Source organism: Anas platyrhynchos, chromosome 3 (assembly GCF_047663525.1).
Source record: "Anas platyrhynchos isolate ZD024472 breed Pekin duck chromosome 3, IASCAAS_PekinDuck_T2T, whole genome shotgun sequence".
NCBI classification, from domain to species: Eukaryota; Metazoa; Chordata; class Aves; order Anseriformes; family Anatidae; genus Anas; species Anas platyrhynchos.
The window spans coordinates 12,915,646-12,936,896 of record NC_092589.1 but is presented as its reverse complement, the minus strand read 5'-3'; the positions used below and the strand labels follow the sequence as shown (position 1 = coordinate 12,936,896).

Genomic DNA, 21,251 nt, shown 5'->3' with positions numbered 1-21,251 from the left:
CCTGTTTAATGCTAAACAAAAACCTCCCTGCGACACCAGCACGAAACCCTCAGCGCACTTCATTCCTTTGCACGAGGACAAAAGCCCAGCCCCTCAGCCAGGGGAGCCTGAATTTATTCAGGAGTCCATAGGAAACAGCTGTTGCTTCCAGCCTGGCCTCTCCTTTATCTCCTTTATTGTTTATTCATGTCTCAGCTAATGCTGGCCACTGCGAGCGGGTCAGGACTCTGCACTCCGAAAAGCTCCTCGGAAGCTGATGGAAGTCAGCCCGGTGCCAGGGGGATGGAGGAGTCGGGTTTTGCATTATTCAGTTCCCAGCTGGTGACAGAGGTAAATTCCTGACCGCGCTAGCTCATAGCGCAGGCAGGAGCCAAGCTTCTGCCCCAGGTTTTTGCAGAGGGGGGCAAACACTCAGCTTGAAGGAAGCCAAATGCAACAAGATGAACATGGAGCATGGCTTTTGACCTCTCCCTGCTTCTTCTTGGAGTTTGTTGGCATCTCATTGTACTGGAGGGGGGGTTTCCCTCCAGCTTCTGGAACAGAGTAGTGACCAGGATTATGCTCAAAAACCTGCAAAGATTAATCTGTGAAGACCGTGCTGTGGCCTCACGGCATGCAGAAGTGCTCCAGAGTCCAAACAGCCTGGAGATTTTCCAGGGAAAAAGCAGAGGGTGGTGACCCCACCAGGCTTTTGCTGGAGTTTTCCTACCAGGCAGGGGAGAAGGCGGCAGTAAGGAGCCTGGCGTGGAGCACGGGGAAATGGGAGGCAGGCCTCCCATGTCCTACTTCGAACTGCCTCCGTTTGTCTCTGTTTCCCAGCCAAAACGTGGGTGTAATTGTTCAGGCAGAGCATGAAGCTCTAAAGCCTCGCAGTGGCTAAGGCATAGCGGGGGGACAGCGTGATGTCAGCAAGAAGCGAGCTGTTTTCCTCAGCGGCGGCAGAATTAGCGAGCTAGAACCTCGGAAAGAGCATTTCAGCTCCCCAGACGGGCAGGGGGACAGCCCCGCGTCTCCCCTTGCAGAAAGGCTTGTTGAGTTTTCTGTGCTGGGCACCTCGGAGCGCTGCAGGTATCGCTCACGCTGCTGGAGCACTGCAGGGAGAGGGGCAGTGTGTTTGCCACGGGGAAGGGGAGGAAGGAGGGTGCATGCTCACGGAGCAGGCCTCTTCCCACTTCACAGCGGCTGCCAGCATCGCTTTTTTCACAGGCAGCTATTTAACAGTCAACATAAGGAAGCATCCTGAGTAGAGAGCAGCAGACGAGGCATAAATTAGGCAGCTAACTACGGATCACGGTTCCTACTCTCCTTTAAAAGGCAGGCCAGATGTCTTCAGATACTGTCGACTGCTAGTCGGCGAGGAGAAACCCTTTCAAGACCAGCTCGCTGAAGCCACAATGTGCGCTCGATTCGCTCGGCTGAGCGAGGATCTTCCTTGGCTGAGAGCAGGATCTACGCGCAGCTGAAAATACGGTGGGAATGAGTCAGTTCCTTGGAGTTTGTGTGGGAGGCAAAGACAGAGCTGTGGGTGGCTTCAAAGTGTTAAACAGCCTTTTAAATTCAGGCCCGGATTCTCAGAGGAATAAGGAAACAGAGATATTCACCCAGCCTGGATTCAGTTCCGTGCCTTGGGTCAGCCTTGAGAAAATTGCTCTCCGATAGTGGCAGCCACTTCCTTGGCGTGCAGGTCTGCCTGCTCCCCGGCCAGTCCGGCCTCAGATGTAATTAAGACATGGGGTTAAACAGCAAACCCAGTTAGATGGACCCTTACCTGTAGCAAGGCAGCACCTGGCCTTTCTCTGATGGCTGCAGGCTGCCCCCGAGGCAAGGCAGAGCCCCCAGCCCCAGGCAGTGTCTGTCTGTCCATCGCATCTCACTTGAGCTGCCACAGGGATTTCTGGTACCTGCTCGAAGCTGCTCGAAGCTTTCCTGCTCTGTTTCAGCCCGGAGCTTGCCAACCCCGTGGTCTATCATCACACCTCGGGGGTTAAAAGTGCTGAGATCTGGTCCTGGGAGATGGGGGACAAGGGATGCCGTGAGTTAAATCACCTGGCACATTGGAAATTCAGGCTCCATCCAGTTACCTCCTGCCAACTCTTTGCCATTCAGCCCCGTTCTCCTATCGTCTGGTCAGCTCTAAAGAGGATTTATTGCTTTTACTGGATCAGGCTCACCCTTCCATTTAAGTGGATTAATGCGGGTTAGCTCCAACTTAGCCCCACACAGCATTAGCCAAGTCAACATAAAGTTCCCTACTACTGGCAGCGCTGTTGTTTTTTCCCTGCCCTGATGAATTTTTAATGGCCTTTATGTGCAAAAGCAGCTTTGCAAAATCTTAGGCTCCTGCTTTCCAACTTCGATGATTTGGCATGTGAAGAATGCAATGAATATTTAAACCTGCAGTTTGGCAGGGCCTAGGAAGCTGCTCTTTCGGGGACCGGCCAGGACCCGTGCGAAAACCCAGCGCGGAGAAAGAGCTCGTGAGGATGCAGCAGTCTTCAGCCCTCAGCCCGAGTCACCCGGAGCCCACCGTTCTTTGCATTCTTTTAATTAGCCTCAGGACTCATCTGGAGGAGCTGCACGCGGGTGGAGCTGCGGGTTGTTTGATAGATGACTCAGATTGCTCTGCCGGCCGTATTTTATGAACGCCAAAGTAGCTGTTGAAGGCTGTTACGTACCGCTGGGACCTGGGTCCCCATCCCTGTAGACAATGTGCAACCATGTGGTAACAAGCGCCGCCTGCAAGACCTTACCATCAAGCCAGACGAGGCAGAAGGGGCAAAAAAGGAAGGGTGCCCCTCTCGTGCCCTCCTCGTCCAGCTGGGTGAGCTGTGGGTTCGCACACGCACTCGGGCAGCCACCCGTGAGCAGCTCACTGTAACCCCTCGTGCCCACCTCGAGCCCGCAGCGACATCCAGGCACATCGACTCGGCTTCGTCGGCTGTAAAAGGGCACCCGGCTCTGGAGCCATGGCCAGAAAACCTCCATCATCCGCTCGAACACACAGGGACAGATGCTGGAATTGAGCCAAGACAACGCGGCTTTCATCTCCGACATGAAAGGGGGCTCCCTCTGACATTTGGAGGCCCACTTTTTTTTTAAGAGCTGCTGTGCAAAATGCAGCTCACACGAGCTCGAACGCTACAGAGGGGCATGGCACCGAAACCTCCCTGGTAAAAACCTCTCTGTGAGCTCCTCTCTGAAAGGTGGATGCAGGAGGAGCACCGTTGCCTTTGGCCAAGCAGCTGCTCCGTGTCTCAGCCAGCTCCTCCTGGCACCAGTGCAGCCCAGAATGGGGTTTGGGGGTAGGTACCAGCAGGGAAAGGTGTTCATTTCTTCGGAAATGGCTCGTGCTGTCTGTCTCGGGTGGCTTTCTGGAGATGCCGGAGTGTCTAAACGTGGGCAGCTCTGCGCTGTGTAGTTGCGAAGCCAAGCAGCCCTGCTGTAGCCAGTGGCTCTCTTCGCATGTGATCAGATTTAGGAGGCTCCACGGGCTGTGTCGTTATCTGCGTGCAGTAATTTGTTAAGTCTGGCCTACATAGTCAGCGGGGCTATTCCCTTCGGGTTGTTATTATTAGCAGGACTCGGAGGTTTTAAGCCTTTCTGGAGCTCAGGAATCTCTCTCATCATGCAAGCAGAAGCCTAAGGAAATCTCTTGTAATCATTGACTACGATAATTTAATTTCAGCGATGGAAAGATAGCCGGATTGATGCACGGGAGCGCGAGGGGAGAAAGAAAAAAGGTGGAAGCAGACTTCAAGCTGGCAACAAGCAAGAAGCAAATCATCCACCTACAGCACTGCGGAGATGCAGCCAACACTCTCAGCTGAATTAACAAATTGTGAAGCAGACCCTTTAGCAGCTAGAGCCAGACTAAAAAAAATATATAAAAACCCAACAACTCAGGGCATTACTTGACACATTTCTTTGCCCTGGTTGGGAAAACATGTCACTTCCCTCCACGATATCGCTGGGATATGTTAAAACAAGTATTCCACGAGCGATGAAAACACCAAAGCTTGGTTTCCAAAGGATGTGTCTGGCTGTTTGGGGGAGATGTGTGGTGTAAACCTGAAGCTGCTCTCGTGGAGGGGATTTTCAGAGCCCAGTAAAGCACAGCTGCCAGCCAAGAGCTCACCCCCAGGTAGGGCATTCATGACAGGTCTTGTCCCACACTGGTTTCCTGGTGTCTAATCGGGGATGAGCTCACGCTTTGCTTTGCTTCAGCAAGAGGGCTCACAGCTCTCTGTTTTACCCAGCTGATATTTTTCATGAAGCCCAAAGGAAATTAATTTCTCCAGGACTTCAGTTTGGTTTTCACCATCCATGAGGTTCAAGAACCATTACAGGGGCAGGACGAGCAGAAGATTGATTGTGCAAACACAAATCCTTTAGAAACCAAGCCAGCGTTGAACCTGCGTGCATCTTTTTACTCCAAGCTGTGATTAAATTCAATGAGGCGCAGAGCCCAAGGACCCACGTCGTAAAACCCCATACCTGCTGGCTTCAGCTATCCACCGCCTGCTTCCAGAGACGCTGCTCATCCACAGCTCCTGCTAGAGCCAGCTAAACAAATTGGAAGTCTCAAACTGGGCTCTGAACATCAGCTGAGGAGTTTCTGCATCAAATCCCCTAAGTTTCTGCAATTAGGCTGACGTGTGTGTTTGGCTCGTGACTAAGGCCAAAAAGGTGCCACTCGAATAGACTCTGAGGGCAACTCAGGCCGCAAAATTTTTTTGTATTTCTTCACCAGAGATGGGAAAACACACAGCAGGGCTTTGCACAAAACTCAGACAAACACAACGAGGTCTGTTGGTATTGCTCTAGGTATTAGGCAGGCTCTCACAAAAGCAGCTGCCAATAATTAGTCTCCTAACTCGGTATTTCAGAGCTGGTTAAATATTTACTGAAGCCAGTGGAAAATCTGCCATTGACCACAGTGGAGCCGATATTTTACACCCAACCATCTAGGAAATGTTGCGTGCTTCAGGAAGAAGGGCAGACATTCAGCACCTCTCAGAACAAAGTCACTTTACCTTAGGAGCCTAAATATGGACTTTACACCTTCAGCTTAGACACCCAGTTTATCCTAGATTACATTCACGGCTACAATTTGAAATTACCCAGTCCCAGAAAACAAATATTAGACATCCCGTGCAGTGTCAGCAGTCTGACAAATAAAGACAACAATAAATTTGCTTTCTTTTCACTACCCACGTCACATCCTCAATCTGTTCTGTGTCTCTTGACACACAGGAGGCTTGGGAGAACCTGTCCAACAGTAAGAGCACAATGCCATCTCAGCAGTAAGAAACCCGAGGTTCAACGATTCGGAAGGGGGGATTAAAAACCCCTGCCAAGAGGAGGTTTTGGAGGAGGAGACACCGCCATCCGCAAAATGGCTGCTGCAGGGCCGCAGCTCCTGAGCAGCGTCACATTTGCCAGGCTATCTGCATGAAAAACAAGCTGGGAAAAAAACAAACAAACTATCAACTCAGCACTACAGCAATCCCCAGAGAAAACAGTAGAAGGGCTGTTACAGTATTTTAGAAAAATCAAATACATTTCAAATAAAAATCTGCTAGGCTTGATGAATAAACTCACATCACTCTTCCATTCAGTTGATTTTTTTTTTCAAAGAGGCATATAAACTTTCCTGTTCGAGGGGATAAATCAATGACAAACTGTCTGATGTTGGGAAGAAATTTCCTCTGCTAGCAGATGATTTCAATACAGAGTTTCTTGTATTCTCTGCCTTTGAAGTATCTGGTACAGGCTGTGGTTAGAGACAGGATATCAGCCTGACGAACCCCAAAGACATTTTCTTGTAGCTCAAAGTTCAGATGGTCACAAACAGCAGTTGTTCTGGTTAGAAAAAAGTATCACGCATTTGCTGTGAGTTCAAAAGCTCTCTGCTCAGCACCTGGGTTTTCTGCTCTTCATGCCACATCTTTACAACCACTTCCTTCAGGAACTGGCCATAAAATGAGCTCTGATGGTGACAGCTCTTAAAATGTTATGTATGTGAGTGGGTTTGAAAACACAGTCCTTCCAGGGACGCCTCTTTGTTACAGGACCTTTTTCTCTTGTATGTTATTACATAGGCACTCTTTCAGCCTTTTAATCTTTGTAATTCCAAGCTAATATCGGAAAGAATCGCTGCCAGCTTGAAACCCAGTAAGCTGTCAAAAATGAGTGAAACGTGGCTGCGGGAATGTCCCTGCCAATTTGTTAGTTTGAAAGGCAAATCTGCTTGCTTTTTCTAGATGCTTTTCTTTTTCTTTTCCAAGCTAGTTTGTGAAGATCCAAGTGAACGAAACGCCCTGGCCATTGGTCACAGGAAAAAAGGTAACGAGCTGAGGTTGGAACCAGCGATGCTGGGGGCTTTCTGCTGTGGCATTTCTCAGGCTGGGACGAGCAGTCCGCAGGAGGCACGTCTTTACCTGTCACTAGAGATACCCCAAGGAACAGCTTCCACATGAAATGTCTTCTCAGCCGGGCTGGTGGAAGCGGGGGCACCCAAGGCCCATTCCTCTCCCACTAACCCCTGGCACACTTTCAGCTGGCTGGGGTTAACCCGTGTGTCCTTTCCCCCGGGAAAAGGAGGAAACGGCATGTCCTCAGCTGCCAGCAGGATGCTCTGGCTCCTCACTCACCCACTCGTGACTGTGCAGGAGCAGAGCATGGCTCCTATTTCAAACAAAGCTCTTTAAAGGCAGGTTTGGGGAGCTGGTGCACTGTAAAGGATAATAAATCCCTTCTTACGGGCTAAAGCTGTCACTGCACAGAGTCTTCCTTGGGGGACTGGGGGAAGGAGAAGACTGCAGAAAGTTTGCCTCAGGGAGTCACCAGGGAGGGAGGTATTTTGGGTGCCAGACCTTGAGATATTGCCAGCTAAATCCTGCAAATCCCAGGAGACAAATTCTGGCTCCACTTAAGTGCAAGGTTTTTTTTGCCACTGACTTAAGCGGAGCCAGGATTTTACCCCGGGGAACTGCAGAACGGAATCTCCTGGCATCGGATGGGCTGTTCTCTCCCCAGTCTTCTCTACCTGAGGCTGGAAGGAGTCCATTTGTTCCAAGTCTAGGGAAGCACAAAAGCAGCATTGCATCTGAGATGTGTGCTTTTAAATTAAATCTGACATTTCTTGCTACCTCCCCAGCACGTCACAGCCCTTCAGAGCTCTCTGCGAAGACAGGGATAAGTGTGAGGACTTTGCCCACCCCCAGGACTTTGCTCTCAGGCCCGTGGTGCTTTTGGCCATGCGTGGAAGCACAACTGTGTCTCAGCCCTGCGGCAAATGGCACGGCAAAAAGAAACTCCTCTGAGCAGAAAACATCCCTTTGCTTCATCCTACAGCTATTTCTGTCTCTCCTTTGGAAGGCTTCCCATGTCTGTGGCTGGCTGAACCACTTAATGGGGTTCTGGGGTTTTCCCCGAGATGAGGAGTTCACTGAAGGCTATTCACCAAGCGAACAGAGAAATCCTGCAGCGATACCCAATACTTGGGGCCACTGCACTGAAAACCCCATTCATTGTTGCCAAGCCACCGGGGTCAGCCACACGGCTGGAGTTTTACCTGCTTATTTGTTTATTTAATGAGTAACTATCACTTTGGAGCTCACGTTGGTAATTTCAGATTTCTGCTCCCAGAGGGTACACAAACACACACGTGTGTGGATGTGTACACACGTTTCCTGCCTGGCAGCCTGAGCCGTGGCGTGGCTCTGAATGCTCCTCTCAGAAGCACAGACCACCAGGTGGAAACCACGGGGGGTACCTCAGCTCCAGCATCGGCCCCATACCAATGCACCACTGCATACCCTTCAAAAAAAAAAAAGTGGTTTGTATTTCTCCTTCTATTTCATATCTGGATTGAACCATGTATCCAGCATCTCCATTCAGTCCTAGCCTCTACTCTGTCTGGTTTAGCTACTCGGGGTTTTCTGCTACAAATTTATTGGGATTTGAATTTTGCACTGTTTAGACACAAGAAAAAAAAAAAAAAAAAAAAAAAAAAAAAAAAAAAAGAACAGCAGAGTGCTTCTTCTTTTGGCTGTACACATAAAAATGTTCTGTTTTAAGTTTTGGCCAGAATGTCTGCAAAATGTGGTTGGAAGTTATACTTTCTAACCTGGCTTTTATCATTGTTCTCAGGAAGCTGTAAAAAGTAAGCACTTTTAAAGTGAAATCACTTGAGTTCAGTAGTTCTAGAACCGGGCTTTTAAGGTTGGAAATGGCTCTCAAGGGCACAAGGACATAAATGCTTCAAATTTTAGAAGTGTCTGAGCTTTTAGTTCCTGAATCAGGTTGGAGCTAAACACAATCTGAACGCAGGAAATCTCAGATTCTAAGCCAGAGTGTGTTTGGGAAACTATCAGACTTGATAGTTGAAGACCAAAGATCTCACAGTTCACAATAACAAGTTCTCCGTATCTGTTCCCTTCTCATAAAATTGAAATTTTACATCAAGACCTGAAACAGTCAATAACCTTGTATTAGCACAGTGATGAAGCAGAGAAGTTGAGTGTGTGAAAATCAGAGAGATGCTTGCTTAAAGCAGTAAGCCTGCTGCTAGTCTTGTCAGTTCCCTTAAAGCAGATGTTGGCCAATTCCACAGCTCATCGTGACATAACCTTAGAAAATGCGAAAAAGAAATGTCAGTTCATATCGTGCTCTCTTTATAATTAAGAATAATTAAGAATTCTATACAAGCATTAAGCTTCAGGCTGCGTATGACTTGCTAATTTCTCAGCCGTCCCAAAACATGCATTAATTCCAGCTCCTCCATGCAATGATACGTGTTCTTAACATCAGTGACTCCCCGGGTCATTAGATGAATTATATTGCCTGGGTATGACTTTGTACTTTCTTTGCCACCTCGAAGTACACAGCAGCGCACGGAAATGGGATTGCACACGCAGAGAGACAGGGCGTGTTACAGCCCTTCAAAACCTTTCTCTTTACAGCCACACAGCGCGCTGCTGGGAGATGCTGTCTCACACGACATTAGGCAGCAGGCTTGAAATCTCACAGAAGCCAAACCGAAGTCTGTCAACTCTTCCCAAATGAATTTACAAGTGGGGAATGGGGGAATGAGATGAATGGCATGGGATGGTTGTGCATGAGTGCAGGGAAGCAACTGAAAATATTTGTAGAGATCTAAGTACGCCACCCCAAAAATACACACATACTTTCCATCATTTAAATATCTCGTCTCTGGGTGGAAGCCAAGCATTTTTCTATTTATTTCCACTTATGCCACCAAGATACGAAGGGATTTAATCCCCTAATTCAACATGTTAGGAAAATACCAGAAGGCTGAACATCCTGGAAAAGGACAAGGTGTTAGGAGGATGTTAAATCATCGAGCACGATGTGCTGAAGAAACTAAAGCATTTCCGGTTGCTTGTGCTGCAAGCTCTCTCAGTGACATGTGAAGAGGCTGCATTTGGTCCTTACCAGAAGCCAAGTTCTGTCTGTGATAAGCATTAGGAATACATGCAATGATACCTCTTGTTTCCAGCCCTCCTGACAGCTACTTCCAATTTGCATTTCTAAGTGGAATTAGCGGAGGAAGGAGATTTACACATTCCTTGCTGATGGGGACTGTTTAGTTTGAACTCCTTGCAGACAGGCTCCTGCAGAAGCCAAAACCTCCCAGTTAATCTTCAGAGAGAGTGACAGGAGAGATGACCTTTCAGATGAAGACCATGGACTTTTGCTTAGGATACTCCTGCTCCAGGCCAGCAGCTCCCCATGTGACATTATGCAAGTCATTCCAACCTTACTCATTTTCACAACAGGTTTAAATAAGTTTGTCTGATTTAGATCACAGTGCTCTGAGCAAAATAAATTAAAAAATATTACTGAGTGAGCCCTTCTTATGCAAAAATTCTGCTTCTGAGGGCAAAGCAAGGCAGATACAGTCACTCCTGGGACACACTTGACAGGGTTAACATTGTGGTTTACAGAAAAACAAAGTTGTTGTAGCCTGAGAGACCCATACTGGTTAACCCTCCCCGCTGCCCTCCATTCCCCCATCCATCCCCTCTGACCTGCTACTGTTAAGCTGGGCATCCTTCCCAACCTGGTACTGCTTTTATGAGGAGCAGCTTGTCACAGATATATTCAGGTTTCCTGAGTGAGCACAACCAAGAAAACCCTCTCTGTGTCCTCTCTCTTTCTTCAGGTTCACAGGCTACAAGTTCACACTGGTGTGAATGCTGTAACATTTGTCTGAGACCAAGAATGCCTCCCAGGAGAAAGGTTTCTTGGGGGTTAAACTGGGTCTGCTCCACTCCTGCTGCCACCAAGGGAAAGGAGAGGCTGGGAGGTCTGTTCTGACCTGGGCAATGGTAGCAGGACATTTGGTGGCAAGTTGGTGTGAAGCCACTTTGCTCTGAAATGCCAAACCACATTTGGCAGTGCCTAAAACTTACCCTGGGTGAAAGATTATTCTAAAATGTAATTTGTCGCTAAATGGTATTCTTTTAAAGTCATAAAATATTCAGATTTGTTTCCTGTGGTTGCAAGCTTGCTGGTCTGTATCCTCTCCTTGATTGCCTCCAGCCAAGAGGCCAATTCCCATCACAGATGCAGAGCGTGAGTAAACCTGGATGCAGAAGTTTGGTTTCCTTCCATATCACTTTGTATCTTGTTGAAATCTGCAGGGTCCAAATGTACTGTTTACTGGTTCAGTTTAGAAATCCCCAGGCAGAAGTGACCCCTTTGGTTTTCAGACAAGCATGAGAAGAGACATTGCAGGCCACAACCAGGTACAAACGAGGCTCAACCAGGCCTTCTGCAGGACAAGCTGTACATGAAATGCCAGGAAACAGAGCTAAAAGTCTTTCTGCCATCATTAGTCAAGACCAGGCCATCAGAGTTGCTTTGCCTTCAGCTTTCCGCAGCAGACTGCAGGATTTTGTGAACCATGAGGGTCCTCTTGTGCCAAGCAGCAGGCCCACACCGCAGCGTTTCTCAGGAGGGCCGCAAAGCCTGGGCGGACTGCTAAAACTTGTTTTGTAAAAATGTTTACAGCAAATACACATTCTTATAATACGCATATATTTATGTGAGATATGTAAGATCTATAGAAATATGTAAAGACAAAGCAGAAATGGACTCGATCTCAGCAAAGCTGTGACAAATTAAACCACCAGTTATTTATGTGACTGGAAATTCGCACCGAGTGCTGGGTCTCCTGTTGGATTAATGGAAATATTTGTAGAAAAATCAGATATACTTACTGGTTTTCGCTGGTTTCTGAGTTGATCAGCTGCAGCCTGGTGTCCTCTGGCCTTTTTAGCTGGCTTATTCCTCTTCCATCTTCCATTTTAAACCCCTCGGACGCTGACTGCAGTGCCAGCAGGTGGAGCTGCCCATGTGTCTCTCCAAGTAGTGTCCTGGCAGGCCTTGCAAACCTGCACCATGGACCCTCAAAAAGCAAGGTGTCCTCTTCAGTGATGACCTTTTCGGGAGCCACGTGTCCCCATGGCTACCTGCGACATGAGCCGAGCTTCTCTTTCCCTCCAGGGCTCTCCAGAGCCTGATGAAATGCCCAGCCATGCGGACTGCTTTGCAGACAGATTTGGGTGCCCACAAGGCTAACTTGGTGTTACAGCCCCTTCCCTCACCCCTGGGACAGTGTAGGGGGCAAGTGGTACAAAGAAAGAGGAAAAATGCCAGAAAAATACCACAGCTCCCAGCTTTTTTCTTCTTCTGCTTTCCCCCTACCCTCCTTTTCCCTCATGGTGCTGGGACTACTCCAAGTAGTGGGGTGGTTTTGTGGCGGCATGAGGAGGACATCGATGTGCTGGCCCTCAGCACCAGCCCTGTTTCCCATCATAGTGGCTAAAATAGGGAAAAAAAAGTATATTTTAAGGCCTCTGTGGGGTGGGAGGCTGTGGGGGGTGGAGGCCCAGAGGGTGATGGTGACACCTGAGGGTGCCAGCCCAGGCCCAGGCCCAGTCATGGCCACAATGGCCTTCTGGAAGGCAGAGCCACCAGGCCGGGCCTACTCATTGAGGTGCGCCCCCAAAACATGCAAAACACCTGAATTAACACCCAAAACCACTTAAAAAAAAACACCCACTCCCTCATTCCCTGCTGCATTTGGGCAAGTACAGCCTGTGTCTGATGCTCACAGCATTTACAACCTCAAAATGAAAACTAACTCCATTTTTTTTCCCTCAGAGACTCTGAGGTCTTGGAAGGGTGGCTCTGGTAATTTCCCCTGTATTTACCAGCATGGTTTGATTTTCACCTTGTTTTCCAGCCAGGCAAAACCCATAAACGGCATCATTTTGATATGATGTATTTGTATTTACATGGTACATTTTAAAGCAATAGCTACATTGATCATACATATTAGAAACAATAAAAAAAGAAGTTAAGAACTAAAATGTACATCATACACTTGTATATATATTTTTTTACACAGAGGTAAAAAGGCTTATAAAAATCAATACAACAGGGTTTTAACTTTTAGTATATAGATACAATAATGATGAGGCTTCAGGCACTTTAATTTGTTAATGTGAGCAATAGCTTGAAAAAATTTTTCCACAACAGAAAAAAAATTGGTTAATGTTTTGTTACCACAGATACAAAAATAAAATCTGAATAATTTCTCTCAAATGATTGATGTCAGTATTGCAAAGCTGACTGGGAGAATGCTACACACTGTTCAGCAGCAGTGTGGAAATTAAGGAGAAATATTTACAAAAAACACCCATTTCTATCATTGTGCCCTTACACCACTGCCTTCACAAACCAAATAACACACGCAGCAAAATCTACAAGTATTACAAAAACCCAAAAGGAGAAAAGGGAGGAAGAAGAAGGGAGGAAAAATAATAAAAAAAAAATAAAATTAAAAAAAGTTTGTTTTTTTTTTTTTTTAAAACTTTTATTTCCAGACATACAGAAAGGCTTGGAGTATGTCTACTTTACTTAAATAAATAGGGGCACTTCAAGACCGGACAAAAAGCTGTAAGATCTTTTTGTAGTGTTGTGCTTTATAGAGACAAGATCTTACAGATGTTTGTTTACATGAAACAACTCTGAGAACAGAAATAAAAGGAAAAGGTTGTTCCATTAAATTTTTTCGAGGCTGGCTTGATGTTTACTAGACACCATTGAGAGATTTGTCAACTGCTATTAGGCACAAAATATTTATATTTCATTCAGCAAACCCAGACACATCACCAAGAGTGTAACACTCCATCCCTTTTCCATTATCATTCATTTTTTTCCAACCAAAAGATCCCCAGCAACTGCTACAAATTAAGCCTACCAAACTCTATAGTGTATAAGCACATTGCATACTTAGTTCATGGTTTACTAAAAAGCTGTGATTAACTCTCAGAGGAACTGTTGGGACATTCCACCAAGAAAAAATGGCAAGCGTTCCTTTTACATTTATTTGGCAAAAAAAAAAAAAAAAAATCCTCTCTTTTAAGACTGATGTCAATGTGCAATAGAGGGAGGGAAAGGACATGCGCCCACTGGCAATTTACTGCAGAAAGAAATTATGGCAGGAACAGCAGTGCCAGCTTTGACAAGCCAATCCCTAGCTGCCTCAAAGTATTCAGATTGTACTATGCTAGTTAGAGCTCACTGCGCTAAATCATTTTTTTTTTAATAAAAATTATTTGGCTATTCCTTGTAATATATTAGAAAAATACTCTTTTTCCAGCTAATTACAAGCCTTGTACACAAGACAACATGACATTTAAAAAAAATTAATCTTATCCTGCTGTATGCACCTTATGCATCCACTTGATAAATCTGGGTGGCAAACTGGGGAGGGGAAAGCGGGGGAGACACTTCAGTCTGGCTCCTGCAAAGACTCACATGCTTAATCCTACACACAGAATCACAGAAATGCTGGTTGCACACGCATTAAGTTGGGACATCTGTAAGCATCTGGAGGATTGGGACCGTAGGTCAGGAAATGAAAGTGGTGGTTAACAACCTGGCTTTTGATTTTAAATACCTGCTTAGACTGCTAAATGTAGTTTCTACTGTGGATGTGTATGTTCTCATGCTCATGTATTATACAGAAAAAAATAAACAAATACTATTTTCCATACAATCCACCACTTAATGCAGCATTTCCCCAGAATTGCCATGGATTACAATAGTGCTTTTGACATTGCATTGTTAATAATTCTTTGCATAACAAGAACTTTCCCCATCTGGAACCTTAGTGTTTTATTCTCAAATCATTACATGGCTGGCTAATGAAGAAGTTCCCTTCTTTCAGGCAGAACTCTGAAAACACAGTTTTATTTTTCCAAAGTTATTTAGGGAAAAAAGAAAACACTAAAATTTAAGTTTCCCTTTCAAGTAGTGGTCTGAAATGATTACAGGTAAGGAGAACTACCAGATTCTCAATGGTTATGTGACTATGGTAACTGAGCCTTGCTTTCTGTTCATAGAACTTTAAGAACAGAGAAATAATTTAAGATGTTTGCTGAAGGAAATGACGATGGACTCTAGAAGAGAAACTGCAGCTTAGATGGCTATTTTGGCTTTGGAAAATAGAACAACAACAACAAAAAAACAAAATAAAAGAAAACCAGTGACAGAAATACTGTGTTGTGGTACAAGTTTGTTACTAGCACACCTTCTATACACACAATAAATTGACGGCAAGTTAAAATATCTTCCAAGTGAGATTTCATTCACTATACCACCCTGTTTTGAGAAATGCCAAAACTTGCTAATGCACTGATGGTACCGAGCAAGCAGAGGCAAAACGGACACAACCTGGAGATGTTCTACAATCCACCACCATTTAAAGCAGTTCTTTTCTCAAACTCATTTTAACTGAAAAAATAATATAAACATGTACAAGAGAGTCTGTTTGATTACAGATTAATAATACAAAAGTCTATGCTGTACGTTAGTTAGTTAGAACACTTGATGAGCAAATCAATGCAGTGTGAGCCCCAGACGATCAAATGTAAAGTGATCCAAACTGGTGGTTTCTGGATGCTGTTGGGCACAGTGGCTGCATCAAAATAAGTGATCTTAATGCTCAAAAACCAACGTGTTCCTTGAACTACAGGAAAAACATAACACTCTGAACTCATCTGTAGTCATCCAGCAGCTTTGTGTTTTCCACCACAGCACCTGCACATGACCCCACAGTGGTGACAAGCCCGAAGCGGCAAGTAACAGCACATACATGGAGCAATGAAAGACAAGGCGATAAGGGCCATCCACCGGAGGCAAAACATTTCATCACTGGTGTCACACGAGCAAGGATCTGTATAGTCTCCTTCCGGATCGGACATACAGTGATAGAGCATAGTGTCTGCGCACCACATACAGCTCACTCGACGGATGCAAGTCTTGACACGGTCTGGAGCATCCTGGCATTGACCCCGTTTGTTCTCCTCATGATTGAACATGTCCCTGCAGTACACGCACCGCGACCTCTCGCCATCCTCCTTCCGTCTGGGCTTGAATTTGACGGGTTGAGTCTTTATCACAGCACCCTTGATATCTTCACCCAGGTCAAAGTCTGAGTTGTCTACGTAAGGATAAGTGTATTCGTGTTTTGAGGCCTCACTTTTGGCAAAACGTACGTAGGAGTCCATGTCATCAGGATCAAAGTTCTTTCCTCGCGCTGGGGCATGGCGATAGTCCTCATATCCAGTCATCCAAATCTTTTCCCGAGGATTGATGCGTACTATCTCCTCATCGTCATCCGGAAAGTTGACGTGCCGGTACGATCGTGGTGCTGACTGTGGAAGCAGAGATGGAGAAAATATAAGTAAGCTCAGTTTTCAATGAGCAATTACTTTCTCCTTGCTTAATGAAAAGCAAGTTATTGAACAATTTTGATCTTTGTACACACTTTGGTGTGTTTTGACTGAAAAAAACACACCCAACAAGCTAACAGATCAGTGCATCTTCACAAATGCCCTGTTATCTGTAGGAGAAGCAAGGTAAGCATTTGGCTTTCCCCCATAGTCCAACTTTCAGACAGAAAACAGACACTGAAAACTAAAACTAACTGAGAAGGAGACAGGAATGGGGATCTTCTGAGGGATGGGGGCGGAACCAAACACCCCACAGACTTAGCTAATGACAGAGACAGTCCTTTATGTCCTAACAGCTAACAGAGACAGAAACCTTACTTGTTCTAGATGGTAGTGGTCGGAACTATAATGGTCGTGAAGGTGTCCACGAGTGCAAATTCTTCGATGTTCGCTGGATGCCGGAGAAGCCAGAGTTCGCACAGGCTGTTCCCTTTTCTGAGAGGAGTTGGAGGAGCTATCTGTAGCATTCTGTTTTAAATGGAAAGGGGAAAAAACTTGTCACACATTCAGCTGTTGCAGCACGCAGTATTAAAAAGAAGTGTTTTGCCACTCACTGACTTCGCACACACCTGCAATATTGGCAACACCTGACAGCAGGCAGCTTCATCAGGTTTCACAAAGTTCTTGAAAGAGGCAGATCTGTTGCCAGGCCATAAAATGTGTTGCCACACACATGGAAAAATTAAATGTGCCATAGTCTACCAGTGACATATTCACTAACACCACTCGTATTCGTTTGGCATATTATTTGTTGTGCTGGGCACTGCAGGATGGCGAACATTCACACTAGAAGTACAAGGTTAAATGATTGCATCATTTGAAGGAGATTAAGTCCTGATGCACACTCAGGACTGAAAGAAATCTGGTAATTTTGTTAATCTTCAGGAGTCCCATTAAGATAAAAACTTCTTTACGCATTCTTCTCCAAACACTTGCTGAGTTCCAGTTCATCACAGACTACTTAAATAATCAGCTTTCCTTTAAAAATCATTTTTTCGTCTCCTTTTGTCACTAATCTCCCATGTGCAATGAATATTCCTTTTATTTTTATACACTCCTGCCTCATAGTGCTCACTTTCTTTAGATTAATTATTATATCATTACACAGTAACAATCATGAAACAGCAAAATATGCAATAATATGCTGCTGCCAATGCCTGCAGCTTCTTAATGTATTTATTTTCTTTATGTATTATAATAATGTATTATTATTAGAGAAATGCACAGCAGGTGACCAGTCTTAGCCATCCCTTCTCCATAGCCCTTCCTTGGTTAAAATACCTTCCATCCAATATCCAGGCATTCAGGATTTTTGCCCATTAATTCTTTTCTTACGTCAGTTAGACTTTTTCAGATTACCACAAATATCAGAGGACAGCTGTTACATGAGCACCCTCTCGATGGTTCCTTTTACACATCAGTCCTGCTGTTGACAGAAAGGCTGTAACGTTGCAATTACATCAATTGCAATATTGGTGCCTTGAACTAAGAAAAATCTCCATCCCCCTTCAACTGTCAAGCTGTGGCTGCGGCTAAGACAAGTCCAATGGAGACGTTTTCATTTTCCACAGCAGTTAGCAGAAAGACAACCCCAACAGAGGAAGGTAGTTATATCAACACTGGCAGAAGACTGGTTTTACCTGAAAAACCTTCTCTCCTCGTCAAGAATGCACTCTCTAAATATTATTTTTCAATGAATTGTACTAAACATGTCTCTTACTCCCAGAACACAAGACCCGTCATTGTGGCCATTTGTTTATTCTGAAAACAACGCCTCGCAAGGCTCTGTCCAGAGCTGAGCTACACCTTAAAGCACTACAACACAAAGTATGTGTCGAACCACTTTAACTGGCAGAGCACTTAAAGGCACTGAACTGCCAGCTTATTTTGTTGAAAGCAAATACACAGATCTGGTTGCAGTGTGATGTAAAGTCAGGCTGGGTTATCTGAGACGTACAACAAGCAGGATGAGTTTGAATGTCTGACCCACCCATTGTGAACAGACTTTTAATTCATGTGGGATTGTTTTTTCTTTCTCTTTTTTTAATTAAAAAAAAAACAACAACAAGTACTTAGAACAAGTCTTAAGATATGTTAGCAACACCTATTCATGCACTGATATTCTTTTTTTTAATTATTATTATCTAAATGGTTCATCAGCCAAGTCTTCATTTCTCACTAGATACAGACACTTCACTTCTGGGGTTTAAGCACTTCTAAGCTAACTTTTCTGCCTCTAACTTCAAGCCCTACTGTATCGAGCACATTCTGGGGACACTTCAAAATAAAACGAGAAGCTTTTACAAGCAAGTACTTCAAAATAATATTAAGCTTTCAGGATATTTTGAAAACCTTAGGAGGGTTAGGATTTAGTTACAACAGCCGCCTCCTACAAGTACCTTTCCGCAGCGCGGCGTGTGGCGCAGACTGATGCAGAGCTGTAATTTCAGCTTCTCAGAACAACAACAGAAAGGCACACACCCCAGATTCCGGGTAGTTTTACCCTGTAGCATGCTCTTAAAGTTAAACTTTGACTGTCATGAGCCAAAAAGGAGGCAGGGCTTAGCAGAGTGCCGTGCCAGCCAGCAGGACCCTTTACCTTCAACTGGAATTGCAGCCGAGCCCTGCTGGGACAAGCCTTTCGTGGGTACGCTCCAAAAACATCGTGGGTGCTCATGGTCAATGTAATGAAGCCTGGGAAACTTACTCAACTGGAGTAGGTGGCACACGTTGGCCTGCAACCCTCTCACCCTCTTAGATGGAAAAAGAAGTCCCAAAGTGGATGTAGCTGCTAGATAATCCCTTGTGGGGCAGCTGAGGGCTGTAACCAGCCCTCCGAGAAGCGTGATGCTTGCTGGATGTGTGCACGGCCTCGCTGGGAAGGCCGCATTTCTGCAACAGGCAACTGGAAGAGAGGCTGGAGCGATTTCTATCTAGCTGGATCCTTATCTGCCCTTGCTTTGCTCCACACCTCCTTCTCCTTCAGAGCCAGCAGGGCGACCGGGCCTCTCCTCCACATGTGTTGACATGGCTACAAAACCTGTTTGCAGCATACCAAAGAAGCTGCGGCTCAGGCCTCCGCATTAACCTTATTAAAAATTGCTTCATTTCCACGTTCAATGTCCTCAGATTAGAGGGGCACTTTGCCAACACAAACACTTTGCTCCGAGCACCCAGAAAGGTAGAAAGCAGGCTATCCGAGCCCAGGTCTCCGTTCACTCTTCTGGAAAAAAGTTCATGCGGCCTCCTGGATGGTGAGGTGAAGGAAACTGCTTGACAGACGCAGTATCTGCTGGCTTACCTTGCTGACTGTCAGCTGAAATAAGCACTGCTACTTTCCAAATAAAAGATCCCTCACCAAAGCTTCAAGTTTCTGTAGAAGTAAAAAGAAGGCCCTCAACACATAGGAACAAATGGGTTGAAGATTTGGACGTAAGAGGGGGAAATATTTGTCCCTCCCAAGCAGAAGGTCACCAGTGAAGCCCCCAGACCTCTACTTGTGCTGCTGAGTGTACTCATAAATAAACTGAAAACAGGGTGAACAGCAAGAAGACAAAACCTCCTCAAGACACTTAAGTTATTCAGGGAAGTAAAAATAAAAGCTGACCCTGAAAATTAACTTAAGAATCTCATAATGCTGAGGGACCAGACGTTGAAAAAAAAAAAGCTAATTACCACTAATATGTAAAGTGATGAGAACACCTTGATCTGACACATACAACAATGTACTATCAAACAGCTATTGCTGCTCAGGAGAGAGGTCTTGGGGTTAAAAAACAGCAGCTCCCAGTGCAATAGTCAGGACAATCAGAGGCCTGGGGTGGCTTCTGAATACTGGTTAGCTAAATAGAGGAGGTCTGTCCAGCCTGGAAAAGAAATGGTGGGAGGGAACATGAAGATGGAAAGGGAAGAAGTCTGTAGAATCAGGAGCCCCATGGGCAAGGAGAGTAGGAAGTGATTATCCTTCTGGTGTTCTTCAGAAGAGAAGAACACAAGGCCTTCAGTGGGACATGCTCAGATAAGCCTCAAACAGGAGGAAGAATTTCTTACAAATCCCAGGGTTACAGCCGGGTTCAAGAAGCCACATGGAAGCTCTCAGAAAGCGATCAAGGATGAAAGGTATGATGCTCAAGACCTGAAAGGTGGACTGTTTCCTTAGCACTGCTCAACCATGACTGAATCTGAACCTGGTGACTGGTGACAGTCAGACACATCCTCCAAGAAAAGGATTTAGCCCATGGTGGAAGCAGAGAGCAATTCCTACCCCACATAAGACTGAGGGCTAGGATTTTCTGCTGTCGTCACAGCAGTGAAAATTTGGGGGAGGATGACAGAGTGGGAGACACAAGAGGTTTGTTGCAGGTCACCCAAACACAACACACTTGCCTATGGGAATAAATCTAGAAAAGGCATTGTCTCCTCCAGAGCCAGGCTATCAACCATTGGTCTCTCAGAGAAACACTGTCTTCCCCAAAGCCAGTTGAAACTAATCTGGTTACAAATATTTTTTTTTTTTCAGGGGAACTATTGAAAACATGCCCGGTAGCCACAGAAGAGAAATGAACCCAAACCTAAAGCTGTTGGAACAGCGAGTCCGCAAAGAAACGCCGTTTCAACACGCCCTCAACGCACAATTAGAGAATTTTGTGTGGCACGTACCAGAGCTTTGTGATTGCTATGGCGGTCGCGAAGCCTTGTGGTTTCGCTGCTCGGATAACAAAATCATTAATCATGACCATAATAGCAATTTTATAAAACCCGTGCTACACATTTCCTCCTGCGAGTGAGCTGAACATATCTAGGCGAGCACACGTACCGCATGTTTGATACGGCCACTTGGAGAGAAAACACTCCTTTTCTACACACAAATGCTTGTACTGCGATCACTAAAAAGAAAAAGTGTCCCCGGCCCCTGTTTCCCTCTCAGAATTTAAGAAGTGACTCATTAAATTAAAAAAAAAAAAATCCCTAGTCATTAGTAAAGAAGATTATGTTAATCATTTACTGCAGTTTACTTCTCATTGAAATGGATTTGTTACACAAGAACGGCTGGCTAATCAGGTGCCTAAGTAATATTCTGAGATAAGCATCTATCATAAAAACAGATGAGAAAAAAAAAAAAAAAGAAAGCTTTCCCCTTCCCCCATTTCCCAGCTACTGAACTGGACAGATCACCTTGCCTCTAATGGCTTCGCAGAATAGTTTCACCCCTTGTGGTGCAATACCCGGGGTGGCCAGGAAAAAGAAGACAGATCCATCTCCAACTTATGAAGCGGCTTGTCAGAAATCAGTTGCCTGAGGGAATTTATGGGAGCTCTGCTGCTTGCAACTTCTAGAAGTGCTCTCAGCCAGCTAAAGCATTACCAAGTCTGCTGTCAAGATTAATTATGGGTCAAACAAGATGATTTGCTTTTT

The 21,251-nt window shown here is 45.4% G+C and overlaps 1 protein-coding gene and 1 long non-coding RNA gene across 4 annotated transcripts in view; one reads left to right on the top strand and one right to left on the bottom strand.

Moving 5' to 3' along the window:
* The first annotated feature begins 203 nt into the window (after nt 1–203).
* LOC119716605 (uncharacterized) lies at nt 204–11,187 on the top strand. Its single transcript, XR_005264919.2, has 2 exons — nt 204–6,345; nt 7,160–11,187. It is a non-coding gene; the product is annotated as an uncharacterized lncRNA (long non-coding RNA).
* Nucleotides 11,188–12,300: 1,113 nt separating this feature from the next.
* SPRED2 (sprouty related EVH1 domain containing 2) overlaps nt 12,301–21,251 on the bottom strand; it is a 59,733-nt gene continuing 50,782 nt past the window's right edge. For all 3 annotated transcript variants that reach the window (XM_027453405.3, XM_005018146.6, XM_005018148.6), the window contains exons 5-6: nt 16,155–16,304; nt 12,301–15,758 (exon numbers count right to left, since the gene is read on the bottom strand). In XM_027453405.3, coding sequence (XP_027309206.1) covers nt 15,108–15,758; nt 16,155–16,304 — 801 coding nt within the window. In that variant the 3' untranslated portion in view covers nt 12,301–15,107. The remainder of the gene's footprint in view (nt 15,759–16,154; nt 16,305–21,251) is intronic.